This window comes from Thalassophryne amazonica, chromosome 2 (assembly GCF_902500255.1).
Source record: "Thalassophryne amazonica chromosome 2, fThaAma1.1, whole genome shotgun sequence".
NCBI lineage: Eukaryota > Metazoa > Chordata > Actinopteri > Batrachoidiformes > Batrachoididae > Thalassophryne > Thalassophryne amazonica.
In genome coordinates this window covers 20,796,219-20,814,701 of record NC_047104.1, presented here as the reverse complement: position 1 = coordinate 20,814,701, position 18,483 = coordinate 20,796,219, and the positions used below count along the sequence as shown (strand labels likewise).

General features: G+C 44.1%; 1 protein-coding gene across 1 annotated transcript in view; it reads left to right on the top strand.

The window, feature by feature from the left end:
- cemip (cell migration inducing hyaluronidase 1) overlaps positions 1–18,483 on the top strand; it is a 375,103-nt gene that overhangs the window by 135,521 nt on the left and 221,099 nt on the right. The window contains exons 7-8 of the mRNA XM_034184142.1: positions 17,999–18,069; positions 18,150–18,245. Coding sequence (XP_034040033.1) covers positions 17,999–18,069; positions 18,150–18,245 — 167 coding nt within the window. The remainder of the gene's footprint in view (positions 1–17,998; positions 18,070–18,149; positions 18,246–18,483) is intronic.

Sequence of the window (18,483 nt, the reverse complement as noted above, 5' to 3'; positions counted from 1 at the left end):
TTTAAAAATAGATTTAGTATTGTTGCAATCACTGAATCTTGGCTTAAAGATGATCTCATGGATGAAGTTCAAATGGAGGGATATGAGCTGTATTTTGTAAACAGAAGATATAAAAAAGGCGGTGGTATTGCTCTGTATACAAAAACAGATCTGATGTGTACAATTGTTGAAGAAATGACAATTATGAATGATGTCATAGAAATTGTAACAGTGGAACTTGTACATGAAACATCTAAGAATATTTTAATTAGTTGTGTATACAGAGCACCAGATTCTTGTGTTGTGAAATTTACAGATAAAATAATTGAATTATTCCATCAAATTAAAAACAAAACGCTTTTTATGTGTGGGGACTTTAATATTAACATAGAAAGCTCCAGCTGCCAAAGATTAAGTGATTTTGTGAATACAATGTATAGTTTGGGGTTATTCCCCTTGATAACAAAACCAACCAGAATTACATCGCAAAGTGCAACGGTAATTGATAATATATTTACAAACAGAACAGATGAAATTATTAAGAATGGGATCTTCATGACAGATATTAGCGACCATTTACCAATTTTTTCAATATTTAAATATAAAAATAGGTACAACAAAAAAACTGATATAAACTTTAAAAGAGATAAGTCAGTAAAAGCCTTAGAGGCATTAAAATATGACCTTAAAAATCAAACTGGGAAGAAGTTTATGTCAGTGATGTTAATGTAGCATATAACTCATTTATGAAAATATTGATGAAATCATACAATAAAATTGTAAATTAATTGAAATTAGTAAGAAAAGAGTAAATAAACCATGGCTGACAAAGGGAATAAAAAATGCTTGTGCAAAGAAAAACTATTTATACAGGTGCTTTTTAAAATTGCAAACAAAGGAATCAGAACATAAATACAAAAAATATAAAAATAAACTATTAACAATAATTAGGAAACAAAAAAAAGATTATTACAGTGAAAAACTAAATAAGAGTAAAGATAATATGAGGGTAACATGGGGAATTATAAAAAGTGTGATTGATAGTGATGGAACGAAAGAAACTATTCCAAATTACTTTGTTAAGGAAAATAAAGAGATATATGATATAAAAGAAGTTGCAAATGGGTTTAATGATTATTTTTCAAATGTAGGGTCAAGTCTGGTGGGAAATAAACCAATAATAGAAGATAAATTATGTACATTGGTAAATACGGTCAATAGTATTTTCCTGGACAATGTGGAAAAAGATGAAATAAGAAATATTGTAAAAAACTGTGTAAGCAAAAGATCAACTGACCATGAAGATTTAGACATGATGACTGTAAAAAGTATAATAGAAATTGTTATTGAACCATTTACTTATATTTGTAATCTGTCTCTGTCAACTGGGGTTTTTCCAGATGAAATGAAAATTGCTAAGGTAGTCCCATTATATAAAAATGGAGACAAACATAATTTTTCTAATTACAGGCCAGTATCATTGCTTCCACAGTTTTCTAAAATTATGGAAAAAGTTTTTGTAACAAGATTGGATAAATTTATTGAGAAACATCATATTTTAAATAATGCTCAGTATGGATTCAGAACAAAACATTCGACAGCTATGGCAATTATGGAACTAATAGAGAAAATATCAACAACAATAGATAATAAGGATTATTTTGTAAGTATTTTTATTGACCTGAAAAAGGCTTTTGATGTTATAGACCACTCAAGATTGCTCCACAAGTTACAACAATATGGAATAAGAGGTGTTGCACATCAGTGGGTAAAAAGCTACTTAGAAATAGAAACAGTTTGTTCAGATAAATAATACCAAATCAGAATTGTGTAACATTATTTATGGAGTACCACAAGGATCGGTACTTGGACCCAAACTGTTTATTTTGTATATCAATGATTTTGTGAATGTATCCAATGTGCTTGGCAGCATTTTATTTGCTGATGATACAACGCTGTTTTACTCTGGATCAGATATACAGGAAGTAGCACAAGTGATAAATACAGAGTTGGAAAAAGTTAAACATTGGTTTGATATAAACAGATTGTCACTAAATATTAATAAGACAAATTTCATATTGTTTAATGATAGAGCGAAAGAAAATAATGTGTCATTACAAATAGATGGAATGGATATACAAAGGGTAAAAGAAATGAAATTTTTAGGAGTCATGATTGATGAAGATCTTACATGGAAGTCACACATAAATTACATAAAAGGAAAAATAGCGAAAGCCATTGCTGTTTTGCATAAAGTAAAATATTCATTAAATAGTTATGGTTTATTAACATTGTACAATTCATTGATTGTCCCATATTTAACTTACTGTGTAGAAATCTGGGGATCAACATATACAACCTATATACAACCTTTATTTATTTTGCAGAAAAGAGCTTTAAAAGTGATTAGTAACAGTGGTTTTAGAGATCCATCTAATCCATTGTTTATTAAGTATAGGGTACTTAAATTTCATGATTTAGTTGATTTGAAAATATTACAAACGATGTACCAAGTTAATAAAAATACTTTACCAACAAACATTCAAAATATGTTTGAAAAAAGAGTAAGTAGTTATAAATTGAAAGGAATAGAAGTCTTTAAAAAACCAAGATTTAGAACCAAAGTAAAGGAAAGGAGTATTGCAGTAAATGGTGTCAAATTATGGAACAATCTTAATAAAGAAATTAAAGAATTAAGGTCGCTTAAATTATTTAAAAAACATATTAAATTAGATGTATTAAGTAAGTATGAAACTATGAAGTAAGTCAGTGGGCTGCAAGAAAGTAAAAAAAAAAAAAAAGAATTAAACTGTTAATAATGTTTGGAGTGTCTTAAGTTTAAATGTAACCTGTTAGTGATGTAATCTATTAATTTCTGGTCATAATTATGAAATGGGTCAGTGGTATGTGACAAGTTAAAGAAATGCAATATGTTAAATAATGTTGACTATGATGCTGTATATTGAAAGATTGTATTGTTAAAAGGGGCAGAAATCATAAGACTTGTTCTTCTTTCTGCTCCTTTTCATTCTGGTATTGTGGTGCTTTTGTTTTTTGCTTTTCTGTTTTTCTTTTAAATGAATGAAATAAATATTAAAAAGAAAAAGAAAAGAAAGAAGATCTTCACTTAGCCTGGAAAAAGAGTCTGTTGCTCTATAAAAAAGCCCTCCGTAAAGCTAGGACATCTTACTACTCATCACTAATTGAAGAAAATAAGAACAACACCAGGTTTCTTTTCAGCACTGTAGCCAGGCTGATAAAGAGTCAGAACTCTATTGAGCCGAGTATTCCTTTAACTTTAACTAGTAATGACTTCATGACTTTCTTTGCTAATAAAATTTTAACTATTAGAGAAAAAATTACTCATAACCATCCCAAAGACGTATCGTTATCTTTGGCTGCTTTCAGTGATGCCGGTATTTGGTTAGACTCTTTCTCTCCGATTGTTCTGTCTGAGTTATTTTCATTAGTTACTTCCTCCAAACCATCAACATGTCTATTAGACCCCATTCCTACCAGGCTGCTCAAGGAAGCCCTACCATTATTTAATGCTTCGATCTTAAATATGATCAATCTATCTTTGTTAGTTGGCTATGTACCACAGGCTTTTAAGGTGGCAGTAATTAAACCATTACTTAAAAAGCCATCACTTGACCCAGCTATCTTAGCTAATTATAGGCCAATCTCCAACCTTCCTTTTCTCTCAAAAATTCTTGAAAGGGTAGTTGTAAAACAGCTAACTGATCATCTGCAGAGGAATGGTCTATTTGAAGAGTTTCAGTCAGATTTTAGAATTCATCATAGTACAGAAACAACATTAGTGAAGGTTACAAATGATCTTCTTATGGCCTCAGACAGTGGACTCATCTCTGTGCTTGTTCTGTTAGACCTCAGTGCTGCTTTTGATACTGTTGACCATAAAATTGTATTACAGAGATTAGAGCATGCCATAGGTATTAAAGGCACTGCGCTGCGGTGGTTTGAATCATATTTATCTAATAGATTACAATTTGTTCATGTAAATGGGGAATCTTCTTCACAGACTAAGGTTAATTATGGAGTTCCACAAGGTTCTGTGCTAGGACCAATTTTATTCACTTTATACATGTTTCCCTTAGGCAGTATTATTAGACAGCATTGCTTAAATTTTCATTGTTACGCAGATGATACCCAGCTTTATCTATCCATGAAGCCAGAGGACACACACCAATTAGCTAAACTGCAGGATTGTCTTACAGACATAAAGACATGGATGACCTCTATTTTCCTGCTTTTAAACTCAGATAAAACTGAAGTTATTGTACTTGGCCCCACAAATCTTAGAAACATGGTGTCTAACCAGATCCTTACTCTGGATGGCATTATCCTGACCTCTAGTGTTATATGGCTGGGGGGGCCTGGCTGCCGGTTTGTTTGTCTTTTGGTTTCCTCCCAGGTGGCATGCATTTGGGACTGAGTGGCTGTGTTGCTGAGGCTGTCAGGACCTCACCCTGATCACCTGCGACTCGTCAGGACTCACAGCTGTGGTGCATCTGGATGGATTGGAACATGTTGGCATTTAAGACTGGAGTGCACAGTGTGTATTTGCCAGAGACTCGACCTTGTGACCAGACGGGTGAGATCGTCGTCTCGGGAGCCATCTCATCAGCAGCGGATGCTGAGAACGTCCAGGTTTGATGCACAGTCTGTGAAAGAGGAGGGGGTGAGGTCTCACGCTCGTCAGCACACTTCCTGAGGTACGTTAGATTTTGTGACTAACAGTTATACAGTCAGTAAATGTGGTGTCCCTCACACCTTATTGTATTGAGCTGTTTGTTAGTCATGTATCAGCTTCCACTGCAGTGGAGTTTTGTGAACTGGATGTTCCATGCCTGCAGGTTAGGAAGCTGATCAGTAATCAAGCCAGGAAGTGTTTGCTGTTTGTACACCTTTAAGTGTTCTGTGTGTAGAGTGTGGACTCACATAATGGTTCCTTCTTTCACAGACTCGGTTGTTGCGGCCACCTGGGGGGAGTCGGCGGTGTCCTTTGGTCCGAAACAGCTTCTGGCTCTGGACCGTTAGCGCTGCTGGGAGCGCACCACGCCAGGCCGCACCTTTTTGTTATTATATTTTCACTGTTATGTATTAAATTCAGTTAGCCTTTGTACCGTGCTCTGCTTATTTCATACTGGGTCCTTCAAACGCTGGTCGGTTCTCCGAGCTGCGTCCGACACATAACACTCTAGTAATACTGTGAGAAATCTTGGAGTCATTTTTGATCAGGATATGTCATTCAGTGCGCATATTAAACAAATATGTAGGACTGCTTTTTTGCATTTGCGCAATATCTCTAAAATTAGAAAGGTCTTGTCTCAGAGTGACGCTGAAAAACTAATTCATGCATTTATTTCCTCTAGGCTGGACTATTGTAATTCATTATTATCAGGTTGTCCTAAAAGTTCCTTGAAAAGCCTTCAGTTAATTCAAAATGCTGCAGCTAGAGTGCTAACAGGGACTAGAAGGAGAGAGCATATCTCACCCATATTGGCCTCTCTTCATTGGCTTCCTGTTAATTCTAGAATAGAATTTAAAATTCTTCTTCTTACTTATAAGGTTTTGAATAATCAGGTCCCATCTTATCTTAGGGACCTCATAGTACCATATCACCCCAATAGAGTGCTTCGCTCTCTACTTTTAAGATTAGGCTTAAAACTTTCCTTTTTGCCAAAGCTTATAGTTAGGGCTGGATCAGGTGACCCTGAACCATCCCTTAGTTATGCTGCTATAGACTTAGACTGCTGGGGGGTTCCCATGATGCACTGAGTGTTTCTCTTTTTGCTCTGTATGCACCACTCTGCATTTAATCATTAGTGATTGATCTCTGCTCCCCTCCACAGCATGTCTTTTCCTGGTTCTCTCCCTCAGCCCCAACCAGTCCCAGCAGAAGACTGCCCCTCCCTGAGCCTGGTTCTGCTGGAGGTTTCTTCCTGTTAAAAGGGAGTTTTTCCTTCCCACAGTTGCCAAATGCTTGCTCACAGGGGGTCGTTTTGACCATTGGGGTTTTTCCGTAATTATTATATGGCCTTGCCTTACAATATAAGGCGCCTTGGGGCAAGTGTTTGTTGTGATTTGGCGCTATATAAATAAAATTGATTTGATTTGATGTTTGGTTGCAGTTTTGTTGTCTTTTACCACTCTACACATGTCGCAGGTCAGTGAGATAGATCAGGGGTGGGCAATTATTTTTTGCAAAGGGCTAAATGAGAAACAGAAAATATTGTGGAGGGCCGGGCCAAAAGGCTAAACTCAAGTCTGCACAATAATAATTTTATTCCCATATAAAAAGCAGCAAATAGCATTGTTTGACAAGCTGTTCGATGTTATGATTAGAAATTTTTAGAATAGCGGTGCTGTTAGGAACTATCACTGCGCGCAACGCTTCCATTCGGGGTCCTATCCAACCTTGTGTCCTGAAGCACAAAGACAAAAACAAAAATCTTTTAGTACTGTTTTTGGTCTGATTCTGTGCTGAATTGTTGATTATTTAAATTAACCTAAAATGTTTGTGTTTCACTGACATACTATATGTTACAAATGTGCAATAAACTTATTTGAAAGAAAAAAGAATGTACAGAAAGACAATTTCAAATGTGGGAGATTTGTAGACTTTTTTACACTTTTCCCCTGCATAATTTTCAATTTGAAAAGTTTGAATTCCCAAGTCACAATATCACCAGGCTGGGGGCATCCACTTCAGAGTGTGAAAATCTCACCTTGTCCTTGTAGTTCAGATTTTGACACCCTTCTATATTGTCAAAAAATAAAATTAAAATAGAAAAAAAAAGGTCCAGCTTGTTGTGTGGGCCGCTGAAGAGGAGGTACTGCTGGCCCACCACCACCAGAGGGCACCCTGCCTGGAGTGCGGGCTCCAGGCACCAGAGGGCGCTGCCGCCTCACAGGAGCAGCCGGGGTGACAGCTGACACTCATCACCTATGACAGCTGTCACCACTCATCTGATCTGCATCGGTATATCAGCAAAACGTCATCTCCACCTCTTTGCCGAGATATCGTTCTACCGAGGAGGTAACGAACTCAGCCGTTGTGTTGTCTTTCAGACAGTGACTTTGTTGCTTGTGTTTTGACAGTGGTTGGTGAGTACTTGCAGCTGGAGACTGTACTGAACCCTTTTTTTGATAAGTACTCACATTTTCCTGACAAGAGGTGGAGGTGGTTTTTTTCACCATCCGTGTTGCTGGGTGCAAACGCACCCACATCTAACTGTTTTTGTTCCTCGCCAGCAGTACCAGATCCGACAAGCGGAGGCAGTGGCCACCTGGGAGTTCGGGACTTGGCGGCTCCAGTATCCCCTGGGTTCGGTGGCGGAGGAAATCGTGTGGTTCCGGTTCTGCTTTGGACAGACGTCTTCTATCTTCGAGCCTGCCCACATGACACCTTTGTGAATTGACTTTATTATTTTCTATTGTGATCTGTCGTGCTTGTTGTGCTTATTTCACAACAGTAAAAGTGCTATTTGACTTCCTCCATTGTCCGTTCATTTGCGCCCCCTGTTGTGGGTCCGTGTTCCAACACTTTCACAACAGGATATCTCGGCCACGTCATGGATCCCGAGGGGCGTCAACCGGCTGTTGAACGGCCAATGGAAGAACAGGGCGCGCAGACGTCCGCAGGAGGAATGATCGGAGAGTTGCAGTGAATCCTCACCGTTTTCACGGCTCGGTTGGATCTAATGACCGAGCAGAACGTCCTCCTTAACCGCAGGGTGGAGGCTCTCGCCGCGCAGGTGGAAGCGCGCCCTCAGGGCGCTGCTGCGGCTCCCCCTCCTGTCGATCCTGTGCGCAACAGTGACGTTCCACAGGTCGTTCAACGACCCCTCCCACCTTCCCCTGAAGCATACATAAGCCCTCCTGAGCCGTACGGGGGTTGTGTGGAGACGTGCGCGGACTTTCTTATGCAATGTTCGCTCGTCTTCGCACAACGTCCCGTCATGTACGCGACTGATGCTAGTAAGGTAGCTTATGTGATTAATCTGCTTCGCAGTAAGGCACGCGCTTGGGCTACAGCGCTCTGGGAGCAAAATTCACGGCTCCTTCTGATGTATGATGAGTTTGTGAGGGGATTCAGAACAGTGTTCGATCACCCAAACAGAGGAGAAATCGCTTCAGCCGTGCTGCTGTCAATGAGACAGGGGCGCCGGAGCGCAGCTGCTTATGCAGTCGACTTCCGCATCGCGGCTGCGAGGTCCGGCTGGAATAGCACTGCCCTCCGTGCCGCCTTCGTAAACGGACTATCGTTGGTCCTGAAGGAGCACCTGGTGGCTAAGGACGAACCGCGAGATTTGGACGGGCTTATTGATCTCGTTATACGATTAGACAATCGGTTAGAGGAACGCCGTCGGGAGCGAGGCGAAGGACATGACCGGATACGCGCCGCCCCTCTCCCTTCCGGGTTCGAAAAGGGGCCGCCCTCCCCACGCTCCACAGCCGCAGCGCTTTGTGGGGCAACAGCTCCCCCTGTTGACGTTGTTAGGGAAACGCACAGGGCCAAAATGGGAAGGCTGAACCGTGGAGAGTGTTTTCTCTGCAGCTCAACAGAGCACACACAGAGAGACTGCCCCAAACGGCCAAAACGTCAACACTCGCCCTTAGAGACTGGGCTAAGGGGGGGTCAAGACATTGTGAGACACACACAAATTGCCACACGACTCCCAGTCACAATCCTGAGCGGGGATTTAACCCTTCAAGCCCGAGCACTGGTGGACACGGGGTCAGAAGGGAATCTGCTAGACAGCAGATGGGCAAAGGAGGTAGGGCTCCCTCTGGTGGCGCTTCCTTCGCCATTGCAGGTGCGGGCACTAGATGGCACCCTCCTCCCTTTACTCACACACAAGACACAACCAGTAACTCTGGTGGTGTCTGGAAACCACCGGGAGGAGATTGAGTTTTTTGTAACCCCTTCTACCTCCCGCGTGATTTTGGGCATCCCATGGATGTTAAAGCACAATCCCCGGATCGATTGGCCGTCTGGGGTGGTGGTTCAGTGGAGCGAAACCTGCCATCGGGTGTGTTTAGGATCCTCGTTTCCTCCCGGTTCCCAGGCTAAGGAGGAGGTCAAAGTCCCTCCCAATCTGACGGCAGTGCCGGTTGAGTACCACGATCTTGCTGACGTCTTCAGCAAGGATCTGGCACTCACCCTTCCCCCGCACCGTCCGTACGATTGTGCCATTGATTTGGTTCCAGGCGCTGAGTTCCCGTCCAGCAGGCTGTACAACCTCTCACGACCTGAGCGCGAATCAATGGAGACCTACATCCAGGACTCATTAGCTGCCGGGCTGATCCGGAACTCCACCTCCCCGATGGGGGCAGGTTTCTTTTTTGTGGGCAAGAAAGATGGCGGACTTCGTCCATGTATTAATTACAGGGGGCTGAATGAGATTACGGTTCGCAACCGATACCCGTTGCCATTATTAGATTCCGTGTTCACCCCCCTGCATGGAGCCAAAATCTTTACTAAGCTGGATCTTAGAAATGCGTATCACCTGGTTCGGATCCGGAAGGGAGACGAATGGAAGACGGCATTCAACACCCCATTAGGTCACTTTGAGTACCTGGTCATGCCGTTTGGCCTTACCAACGCCCCCGCGACGTTCCAAGCCTTGGTTAACGACGTCTTGCGGGACTTCCTGCACCGATTCGTCTTCGTATATCTGGACGATATTCTCATCTTTTCTCCGGATCCTGAGACCCATGTCCAGCATGTACGTCAGGTCCTGCAGCGGTTGTTAGAGAACCGGCTGTTTGTTAAGGGCGAGAAGTGCGAGTTCCACCGCACTTCTTTGTCCTTCTTGGGGTTTATCATCTCCCCTAACTCCGTCGCTCCTGATCTGGCCAAGGTCGCGGCGGTGAGAGACTGGCCCCAACCCACCAGCCGTAGGAGGCTGCAACAGTTCCTCGGCTTTGCTAATTTCTACAGGAGGTTCATTAAGGGCTACAGTCAGGTAGTTAGCCCCCTGACAGCCCTGACCTCACCAAAAGTCCCCTTCACCTGGTCGGATCGTTGCGATGCCGCGTTCAAGGAGTTGAAACGGCGCTTCTCGTCTGCACCCGTTCTGGTGCAGCCCGATCCTAGTCGCCAGTTAGTGGTTGAAGTGGATGCCTCGGACTCAGGGATAGGAGCTGTGCTTTCCCAGAGCGGGAGGACCGATAAGGTCCTTCACCCGTGTGCCTATTTTTCCCGCAGGTTGACCCTGGCCGAACGGAACTATGACGTCGGCAATCGAGAACTCCTTGCGGTGAAAGAGGCTCTAGAAGAGTGGAGACATCTGTTGGAGGGAATGTCCGTGCCATTCACGGTTTTCACTGACCACCGGAACCTGGAGTATATCACGACCGCCAGGCGGCTGAACCCCAGGCAAGCCCGCTGGTCACTGTTCTTCGGACGTTTTGACTTCCGGATCACCTACCGTCCCGGGACCAAAAACCAGAGATCGGATGCCTTGTCCCGGGTACATGAAGATGAAGTCAAAACGGAGTTGTCGGATCCACTGGAACCCATCATCCCGGAGTCCACTATCGTGGCCACCCTCACCTGGGACGTAGAGAGAACCGTCCGGGAGGCCCTGGCACGAAGCCTGGACCCCAGAACTGGACCGAAGAACAGACTCTACGTCCCATCAGAGGCTAGGGCTGCAGTCCTGGACTTCTGTCACGGCTCCAAGCTCTCCTGTCATCCAGGGGTGCGAAGAACCATGGCAGTTGTCCGGCAGCGCTTCTGGTGGTCGTCCCTAGAGGCCGACGTCCGGGACTATATCCAGGCCTGCACCACCTGCGCCAGGGGCAAGGCTGATCATCGCAGGGCTTCGGGACTGCTCCAGCCGCTGCCCGTGCCTCATCGCCCCTGGTCCCACATCGGCCTGGATTTTGTCACGGGCCTCCCACCGTCCCAGGGCAACACCACCATCCTCATGATAGTGGACCGATTCTCCAAGGCGGCCCACTTCGTGGCCCTCCCGAAGCTCCCGACGGCCCAGGAGACAGCGGACCTCCTGGTCCACCACGTCGTCCGGCTGCATGGGATTCCAACAGACATTGTCTCCGATCGCGGTCCCCAGTTCTCCTCGCAAGTCTGGAGGAGCTTCTGCCGGGAACTGGGGGCCACGGTGAGTCTCTCATCCGGGTACCATCCCCAGACCAACGGGCAAGCAGAACGGGCCAATCAGGAGGTGGAACAGGCCCTGCGTTGCGTGACGGCCGCGCACCCGGCGGCCTGGAGTACCCATTTGGCCTGGATCGAGTATGCCCATAACAGCCAGCTGTCGTCAGCCACCGGCCTCTCACCTTTTGAGGTGTGTCTGGGGTACCAGCCTCCCTTGTTTCCGGTGGTTGAGGGAGAGGTCGGTGTGCCCTCGGTCCAGGCCCACCTACGGAAGTGCCGTCGGGTGTGGCGTGCCGCCCGTTCTGCTTTGCTGAGGGCCCGGATGAGGACGAAAGCCCATGCAGACCGTCGGCGGACCCCGGCCCCTACGTATCGGCCAGGGCAGGAACTGTGGTTGTCAACAAAGGACATCCCCCTCCAAGTGGTCTCCCCAAAACTGCAGGATCGGTACATCGGCCCATTTAAAATCCTCAAGGTCATCAGTCCAGCCGCGGTGAGGCTTCAGCTTCCGGCCTCACTGCGGATCCATCCCGTTTTCCATGTGTCCCGGATTAAGCCACATCACTCCTCACCCCTCTGTACTCCGGGTCCGGCACCACCTCCTGCCGGATCATCGATGGCGAGCCGGCTTGGACTGTGCACCGGCTCTTAGATGTCCGTAGGATGGGCCGGGGCTTCCAGTATTTGGTGGACTGGGAGGGGTACGGACCCGAAGAACGCTCCTGGGTGAAGAGGAGCTTCATCCTGGACCCAGCCCTCCTGGCCGATTTCTACCGCCGCCACCCGGACAAGCCTGGTCGGGCGCCAGGAGGCGCCCGTTGAGGGGGGGGTCCTGTTGTGTGGGCCGCTGAAGAGGAGGTACTGCTGGCCCACCACCACCAGAGGGCACCCTGCCTGGAGTGCGGGCTCCAGGCACCAGAGGGCGCTGCCGCCTCACAGGAGCAGCCGGGGTGACAGCTGACACTCATCACCTATGACAGCTGTCACCACTCATCTGATCTGCATCGGTATATCAGCAAGACGTCATCTCCACCTCTTTGCCGAGATATCGTTCTACCGAGGAGGTAACGAACTCAGCCGTTGTGTTGTCTTTCAGACAGTGACTTTGTTGCTTGTGTTTTGACAGTGGTTGGTGAGTACTTGCAGCTGGAGACTGTACTGAACCCTTTTTTGATAAGTACTCACATTTTCCTGACAAGAGGTGGAGGTGTTTTTTTTTCACCATCCGTGTTGCTGGGTGCAAACGCACCCACATCTAACTGTTTTTGTTCCTCGCCAGCAGTACCAGATCCGACAAGCGGAGGCAGTGGCCACCTGGGAGTTCGGGACTTGGCGGCTCCAGTATCCCTGGGGTTCGGTTGCGGAGGAAATCGTGTGGTTCCGGTTCTGCTTTGGACAGACGTCTTCTATCTTCGAGCCTGCCCACATGACACCTTTGTGAATTGACTTTATTATTTTCTATTGTGATCTGTCGTGCTTGTTGTGCTTATTTCACAACAGTAAAAGTGCTATTTGACTTCCTCCATTGTCCGTTCATTTGCGCCCCCTGTTGTGGGTCCGTGTTCCAACACTTTCACAACACAGCTTTCCTTTCTGAGTCAGCATGTGCATTTCTGGAACACGTCTTATTACTCTGCATTTTTTGGTATTTCTCAGCGTGTGATGTACATTTTAGGAAAAGCAGAAACATCCCGATGGCTGACAAACAGTGAAAGGAACACTGCTTTGTCCAATAACAAAGCTTCTGAGCTACCACTCAAAAGTGAAGGTTCGGACTTACAGAGGCTGTACAGAGAGACAGGAGGCGACACACTTCACCCTAAAACTCTTAATTTTTTCAGAGTCTGTTTGTGTCGTTTGTGTGTGAAATATCTCCATGATGCTGTTTTTTTTTTTTTTTTTTTTTTTTTTTGGAGGAGCAGCCTTTGGAACTCACAAGTGGATAACTGTTAAGGTTTTTTTTTTCCTTTCTTCTCAGTGGAGCTGGTAGGCTTTACTTTTTTTTTACTTTCAGTGCCTGTCTTGACACGAGACTGTTCTGTAACAGAGCAGCACTGACACGAGACTGTTCTGTAACAGAGCAGCACACACCGCACTCGTGCAATGTGCATACACACTAAGTTTTTGCACAGTGGAAAACAGCTGCTTTTACTGTGACTGCATCAAAATGAACGGTTATCACTTAAAAACGAGTCCCCATAACACGACATCACACTTATGTAAACTTTGTAATTAATCTGCGGTTCCGTTTTTAACGTTAGCATCATTCAAGTGCACGCTGAGATGTTTTCCTCTAAGAAATGCTGTGGAAACACTCGGAAATGTTATGATTTCAGTGCGACATGTCCTTTAAAACATAGAAGAATGGAAATAATGCACGCAGCTGTCCAGCACCAAAATCTCAACATGTGTCTAGGTACCTGAATAATTTTGAATTCTGTTCTGCCGTTTTCTTCATAAAAGCCTCCCTGTTCACTGTCACAGAGGCTGCCTCATTCTTATCCTCTGATCTGATCGATCCCACAGCAGACAGCGTTGATTGAGTCGGCTGTGCACCTGCCTCCGTTTGCTGGGAACTGGCATGCCTCCTCCCCAGACAGCGATTGCCGCTCCCCGCACAGACTGTGGTCCCACCAGGACTAAACAAAAAATGCAGAGATCATCCTCTGATCATCTGTCTTCGTGTATAATGCTTGCATTTTGTCATGGTTTCTGTCATCTGGATGTAAACAGGATAAAAGAAAGAGAAGAAGTTGATTATGTGAAATTTCCCACAAAAGCAGGTTTGCGTGCCATTAGATTCCCACCAAGTCTACCGCTAAAACATCATGAGATGACACCACACTATAGTGACGCAAGATGGCAGTATAATGACGTGGTGTGGTTGTTCCATTGTCTGACGATAACCCTGATTTTATTCTTTAATTTCCAGGTATTTGCGGGCCGGTCCGAGTCAGCCAAAGGGCCGAATAGTGCCTACAAGCTGTAGAATGCCCAGGTGTGAGATAGATAGTACCCCAAGTCAGAAGCACCAAAAACATGTTTGGTGATTTCATCCTAGCTCTACTGATTACTGTGAATAATGAATAAGTGGGTTAATTTATTGTGGGATCACATCATTTTGATTATGATTTTGAGTAACATTTATGAACGCATGAATGGGTCGCCTTAATCATCAAAAAAATTGCCCCCTCTGAGAAATTCTATAATACAGTCATTTACAGTCATCGTTAAATAAGTGGTGCTGAAGGTTCTCCCCCGTGTCTGTTAACATGACAAGACCTATTAACTCCTCATTAGTAATCAAATTTGACTACAACTGGTAGTTTCTCTTTGCTATCAAAACAAGAACATGTTTTACAGCTCTCACTGGACTAAACAATACTCTAGAGTGGGTGTCAAAATCCAACCCCTTACCTTCGTCATTGCACCTTAGTAATGGATGAAGTAGGGGATTGCCTGTTAGGGTGAAAAACAGTAGGGATGTTGTGTGCCCCTTGGCTGCTACAGTAATCATGAAGGCCCAACAGGAACCCTGAACATGAGACAGCCAACGGGGCTATGGTGAAACAGGAAGTCCTCAATGGCTGATCAGGAGGAGGTGAAGGCTTGAAACCCACCTGTGAAGGTGGATGAAGGTTACAGCAGGTCTTCAGATCCCAATTGTCTGGGATTTCACATCCATCAGACCAGGATCTGTCAAGTACTGTGCGTTTGTTGGCATGCCATGACATTCCCATGTTAAACGATCCGACCCAGTGTTGTGTCTAGGTCGATCTTGGATGTAGATTTTCTGTCCCATCTGGGAATCCATCAAGAGATGATCTTCCTCATCACCAAGGGATTGCCACAATGACTCAGAACAATGGGAAAGTCCAAGGAACTCGGTGACTCTCTAGGAAGGAGAATTGACAGACAGACTTCAGCTAAACTAAAGCTGTTCACCACAGAAACTAAATATTATTTGTAGGGTTCTAGCTAGAACCATTTTAGAAACATTTTACATAATTGCAACTCACGGGCGGGGTCCTGGGGGTCCTGGGGGGGGTGTCAAGGGGGCAGAGCCCCCTAAAGCTATAGGGTTTTATACCTCTAAAACATTATTGGCAAGCCCTATTTTAACTAATTTTGAGTGGTTTGAGATGCACTGAAAGAAAGAATAATAGACCAAAAAGATATTTATGTTGTAATATTTATAATACCAAAGTTCTTTTTTAAATGTTTCTGTCAAAGTCTAAGTTAATAAAATAAATAACGTTGAAAAGGTTAAAAACACATTAATATTTGATGGGCATATCGTCACCTTATTAAAATAATGGCCTAAGTCATATTCTCCAAAACATGACTTAGGCCATTATTTTAGGAAGGTGACGATATAGCATTTGCACTCTTGTTCAAAAGTGACACACTGTACCTTTTAATCCTGTGAAGCAGACAGAGTTTTTCTGTCATGACAATTTTTTATGTTTCAGTGGGACAGCGTTATTATTATTATTATTGTTATTATTATTATTATTATTAAACAATATAACCTCTAATTGCCTTGTTTGAACAAGAGCTGAACCTGGACTGATTTGATTGTCAGTTTTTCACTTTCACTGATTCACTGAGGCTCCTCCTCCACTCCTCCTCTCCTCTCTCTCTCTCTCTCTCTCTCTCTCTCTCTCTCTCTCTCTCTCTCCCTCCCTCCTCTGCTCCCCTCCCCCCCTCGCTATCACCATCTGTTTTCCTTCGACCTGTTTGGAAACAGGGAGCCTTTAAACTGTAAAATAAACTGTAAACTTCTGAATATACAACCTCAATTCCGATGAAGATGGGAGGTTACAATGATTTGCAAATCCTCTTCAACCTATATTCAATTGAATACACCACAAAGACAAGATATTTAATATTCAGCCTGATAAACTTTATTGTTTTTGTGCAAATATGTGCTCATTTTGAAATGAATACCTACAAGACATTTCAAAAAAGCTGGGACAGTGGTATATTTACCACTATGTTACATCACCTTTCCTTCTAACAACACTCAATAAGCGTTTGGGAACTGAGGACACTAATTGTTGAAGCTTTGTAGGTGGAATTCTTTCCCATTCTTGCTTGATGTACCACTTCAGTTGTTCAACAATCTGGGGTCTCTGTTGTTGTATTTTGCGCTTCATAATGTGCCACACATTTTCAGTGGGCGACAGGTCTGGACTGCAGGCAGGCCAGTCTAGTACCCGCACTCTTTTACTATGAAGCCATGCTGTTGTCTCACGTGCAGAATGTGGCTTGGCATTGTCTTGCTGAAATAAGCAGGGACGTCCCTGAAAAAGACGTTGCTTGGATGGCAGCATGTGTTGCTCCAAAACCTGGATGTACCTTTCAGCATTGATGGTGCCGTCACAGATGGGTAAGTTGTCCATGCCATGGGCACTAACACACCCCATACCATCACAGATGCTGGCTTTTGAACTTTGCGCTGATAACAATCTGGATGGTCTTTTTCCTCGTTTGTCCGAGGGACACGGCGTCCATGATTTCCAAAAATAATTTGAAATGTGGACTCATCAGACTACACACACTTTTCTACTTTTCCCAGAGAAGGCGGAGGCATTTCTGGATGTTGTTGATGTATGGCTTTCGCTTTGCATGGTAGAGTTTTAACTTGCACATATAGATGTAGCGATGAACTGTGTTAACTGACAATGGTTTTCTGAAGTGTTCTTCAGCCCATGCGGTAAGATCCTTTACATAATGATGTTGGTTTTTAATGCAGTGCTGCCTGAGGATTCTCTGAATCTTCTGATTATATTTTGGACTGTAGATGATGGAATCCCTAAATTTCTTGCAATTGAACATTGATAAACATTGTTCTTAAACTGTTGGACTATTTTTTTCATGCAGTTGTTCACAAAGTGGTGATCTTCTCCCCATCTTTGCTTGTGAATGGCTGAGCCTTTTGGGGATTCTCCTTTTATACCCAATCATGACACTCACCTGTTTCCAATTAACCTGTTCACCCGTGGAATGTTCCAAACAGGTGTTCTTTGAGCATTCATCAACTTTCCCAGTCTTTTGTTGCCCCTGTCCCAGCTTTTTTGAAATGTGCTGCAGACATCCATTTCAAAATGAGCAAATATTTGCACAAAAACAATAAAGTTTATCAGTATGAACATTAAATACCTTGTCTTTGTGGTGTATTCAGTTGAACTGAATTGAATTCTGGTTTTACTTACATTCCACACAATGTCTCAACTTCATTGGAATTGGGGTTGTATTATCAGCATCAGCCAACACAGAAGCAACTCTGGATTATGAAACATTTTTCTGGAGGAATTTTTTTTCCATTAAGTCAGAGTGAAGTGCGTCTGTATCCGCTCTGAATATCTGCTTTCAGCGTTTTGTGGCTTCACAGAGCACTGAAAGCAGCTGACTGCTGATCTCGCAGCTGTTTGTGCTTAGATACGATGAAAATGAGAAATATATTTCTTATTTATTTATTATTTGGTTGAAATTGCAAAATAAAACAACTCCGACTCTATAAACTGGAATTAGTACATTTTTCAGTAACATTTCAGTTCATTTTTTTGGAAAATCCGTGGTGGGCAGGACAACCAATTTGAACGCGAGAGTCGGGCAGAAATTTGCAGATACCGCCTGGTGCCACCAACTGTAGCTAGAATCCTGGTTATTCGTAGTTTTCTGAATACAAGAACATAGATTTTCACAGTAATGCTGTAGCGCATATTTAATCACCCTCCTCACTCTCTGCTGGAGTGATGCATGCTGGGAGAGCAGCCAGTCCTTGCTATTGCCACTGTCTTTTTGTTTGTTTGTTTGTTCTCTGTCCATCGTTCCTTTTGCTGCTTTGTCCCATCTTATTAGTCATCCCTGGACGCTGATTGCTATCAAAGGTGACGTCTCCACCATTGTAGAGGATCACTCTGTTTATCAAGGTAGGAATTCATCTTTCATTCTCATCTTTTTGTTCTTCATCCTTGATGAAGCCTGATTTGTTTGTTTGTTTGTTGTGCAGGGACCAGAGCCTCCTCTGAGGCCCACAGCTCCCATGTTTTCCAGACGGGATCCAATGAACACTTTAACATCACCGTCAGCAGCCAGTGGGTACAAGGTAACCCTCGCATCTCAGTCCATGTGCCTACGAACATGTGAATGCCTTGAAATGATCTCTACTGGCAAGACAGGCAGCTGGACAGATGGAGGGTGGAAGACACACAGCCATAGGCATAGGAGGTGGGGTCTATTTGGGGGGGGGGGGGGGGGCGACACCAAATTTGCCCCAATTTTAGAAACCCCCAGCGGGTTTCTGAAATTCGTGGCTCCGAAAACCATTACATTTATATATATAC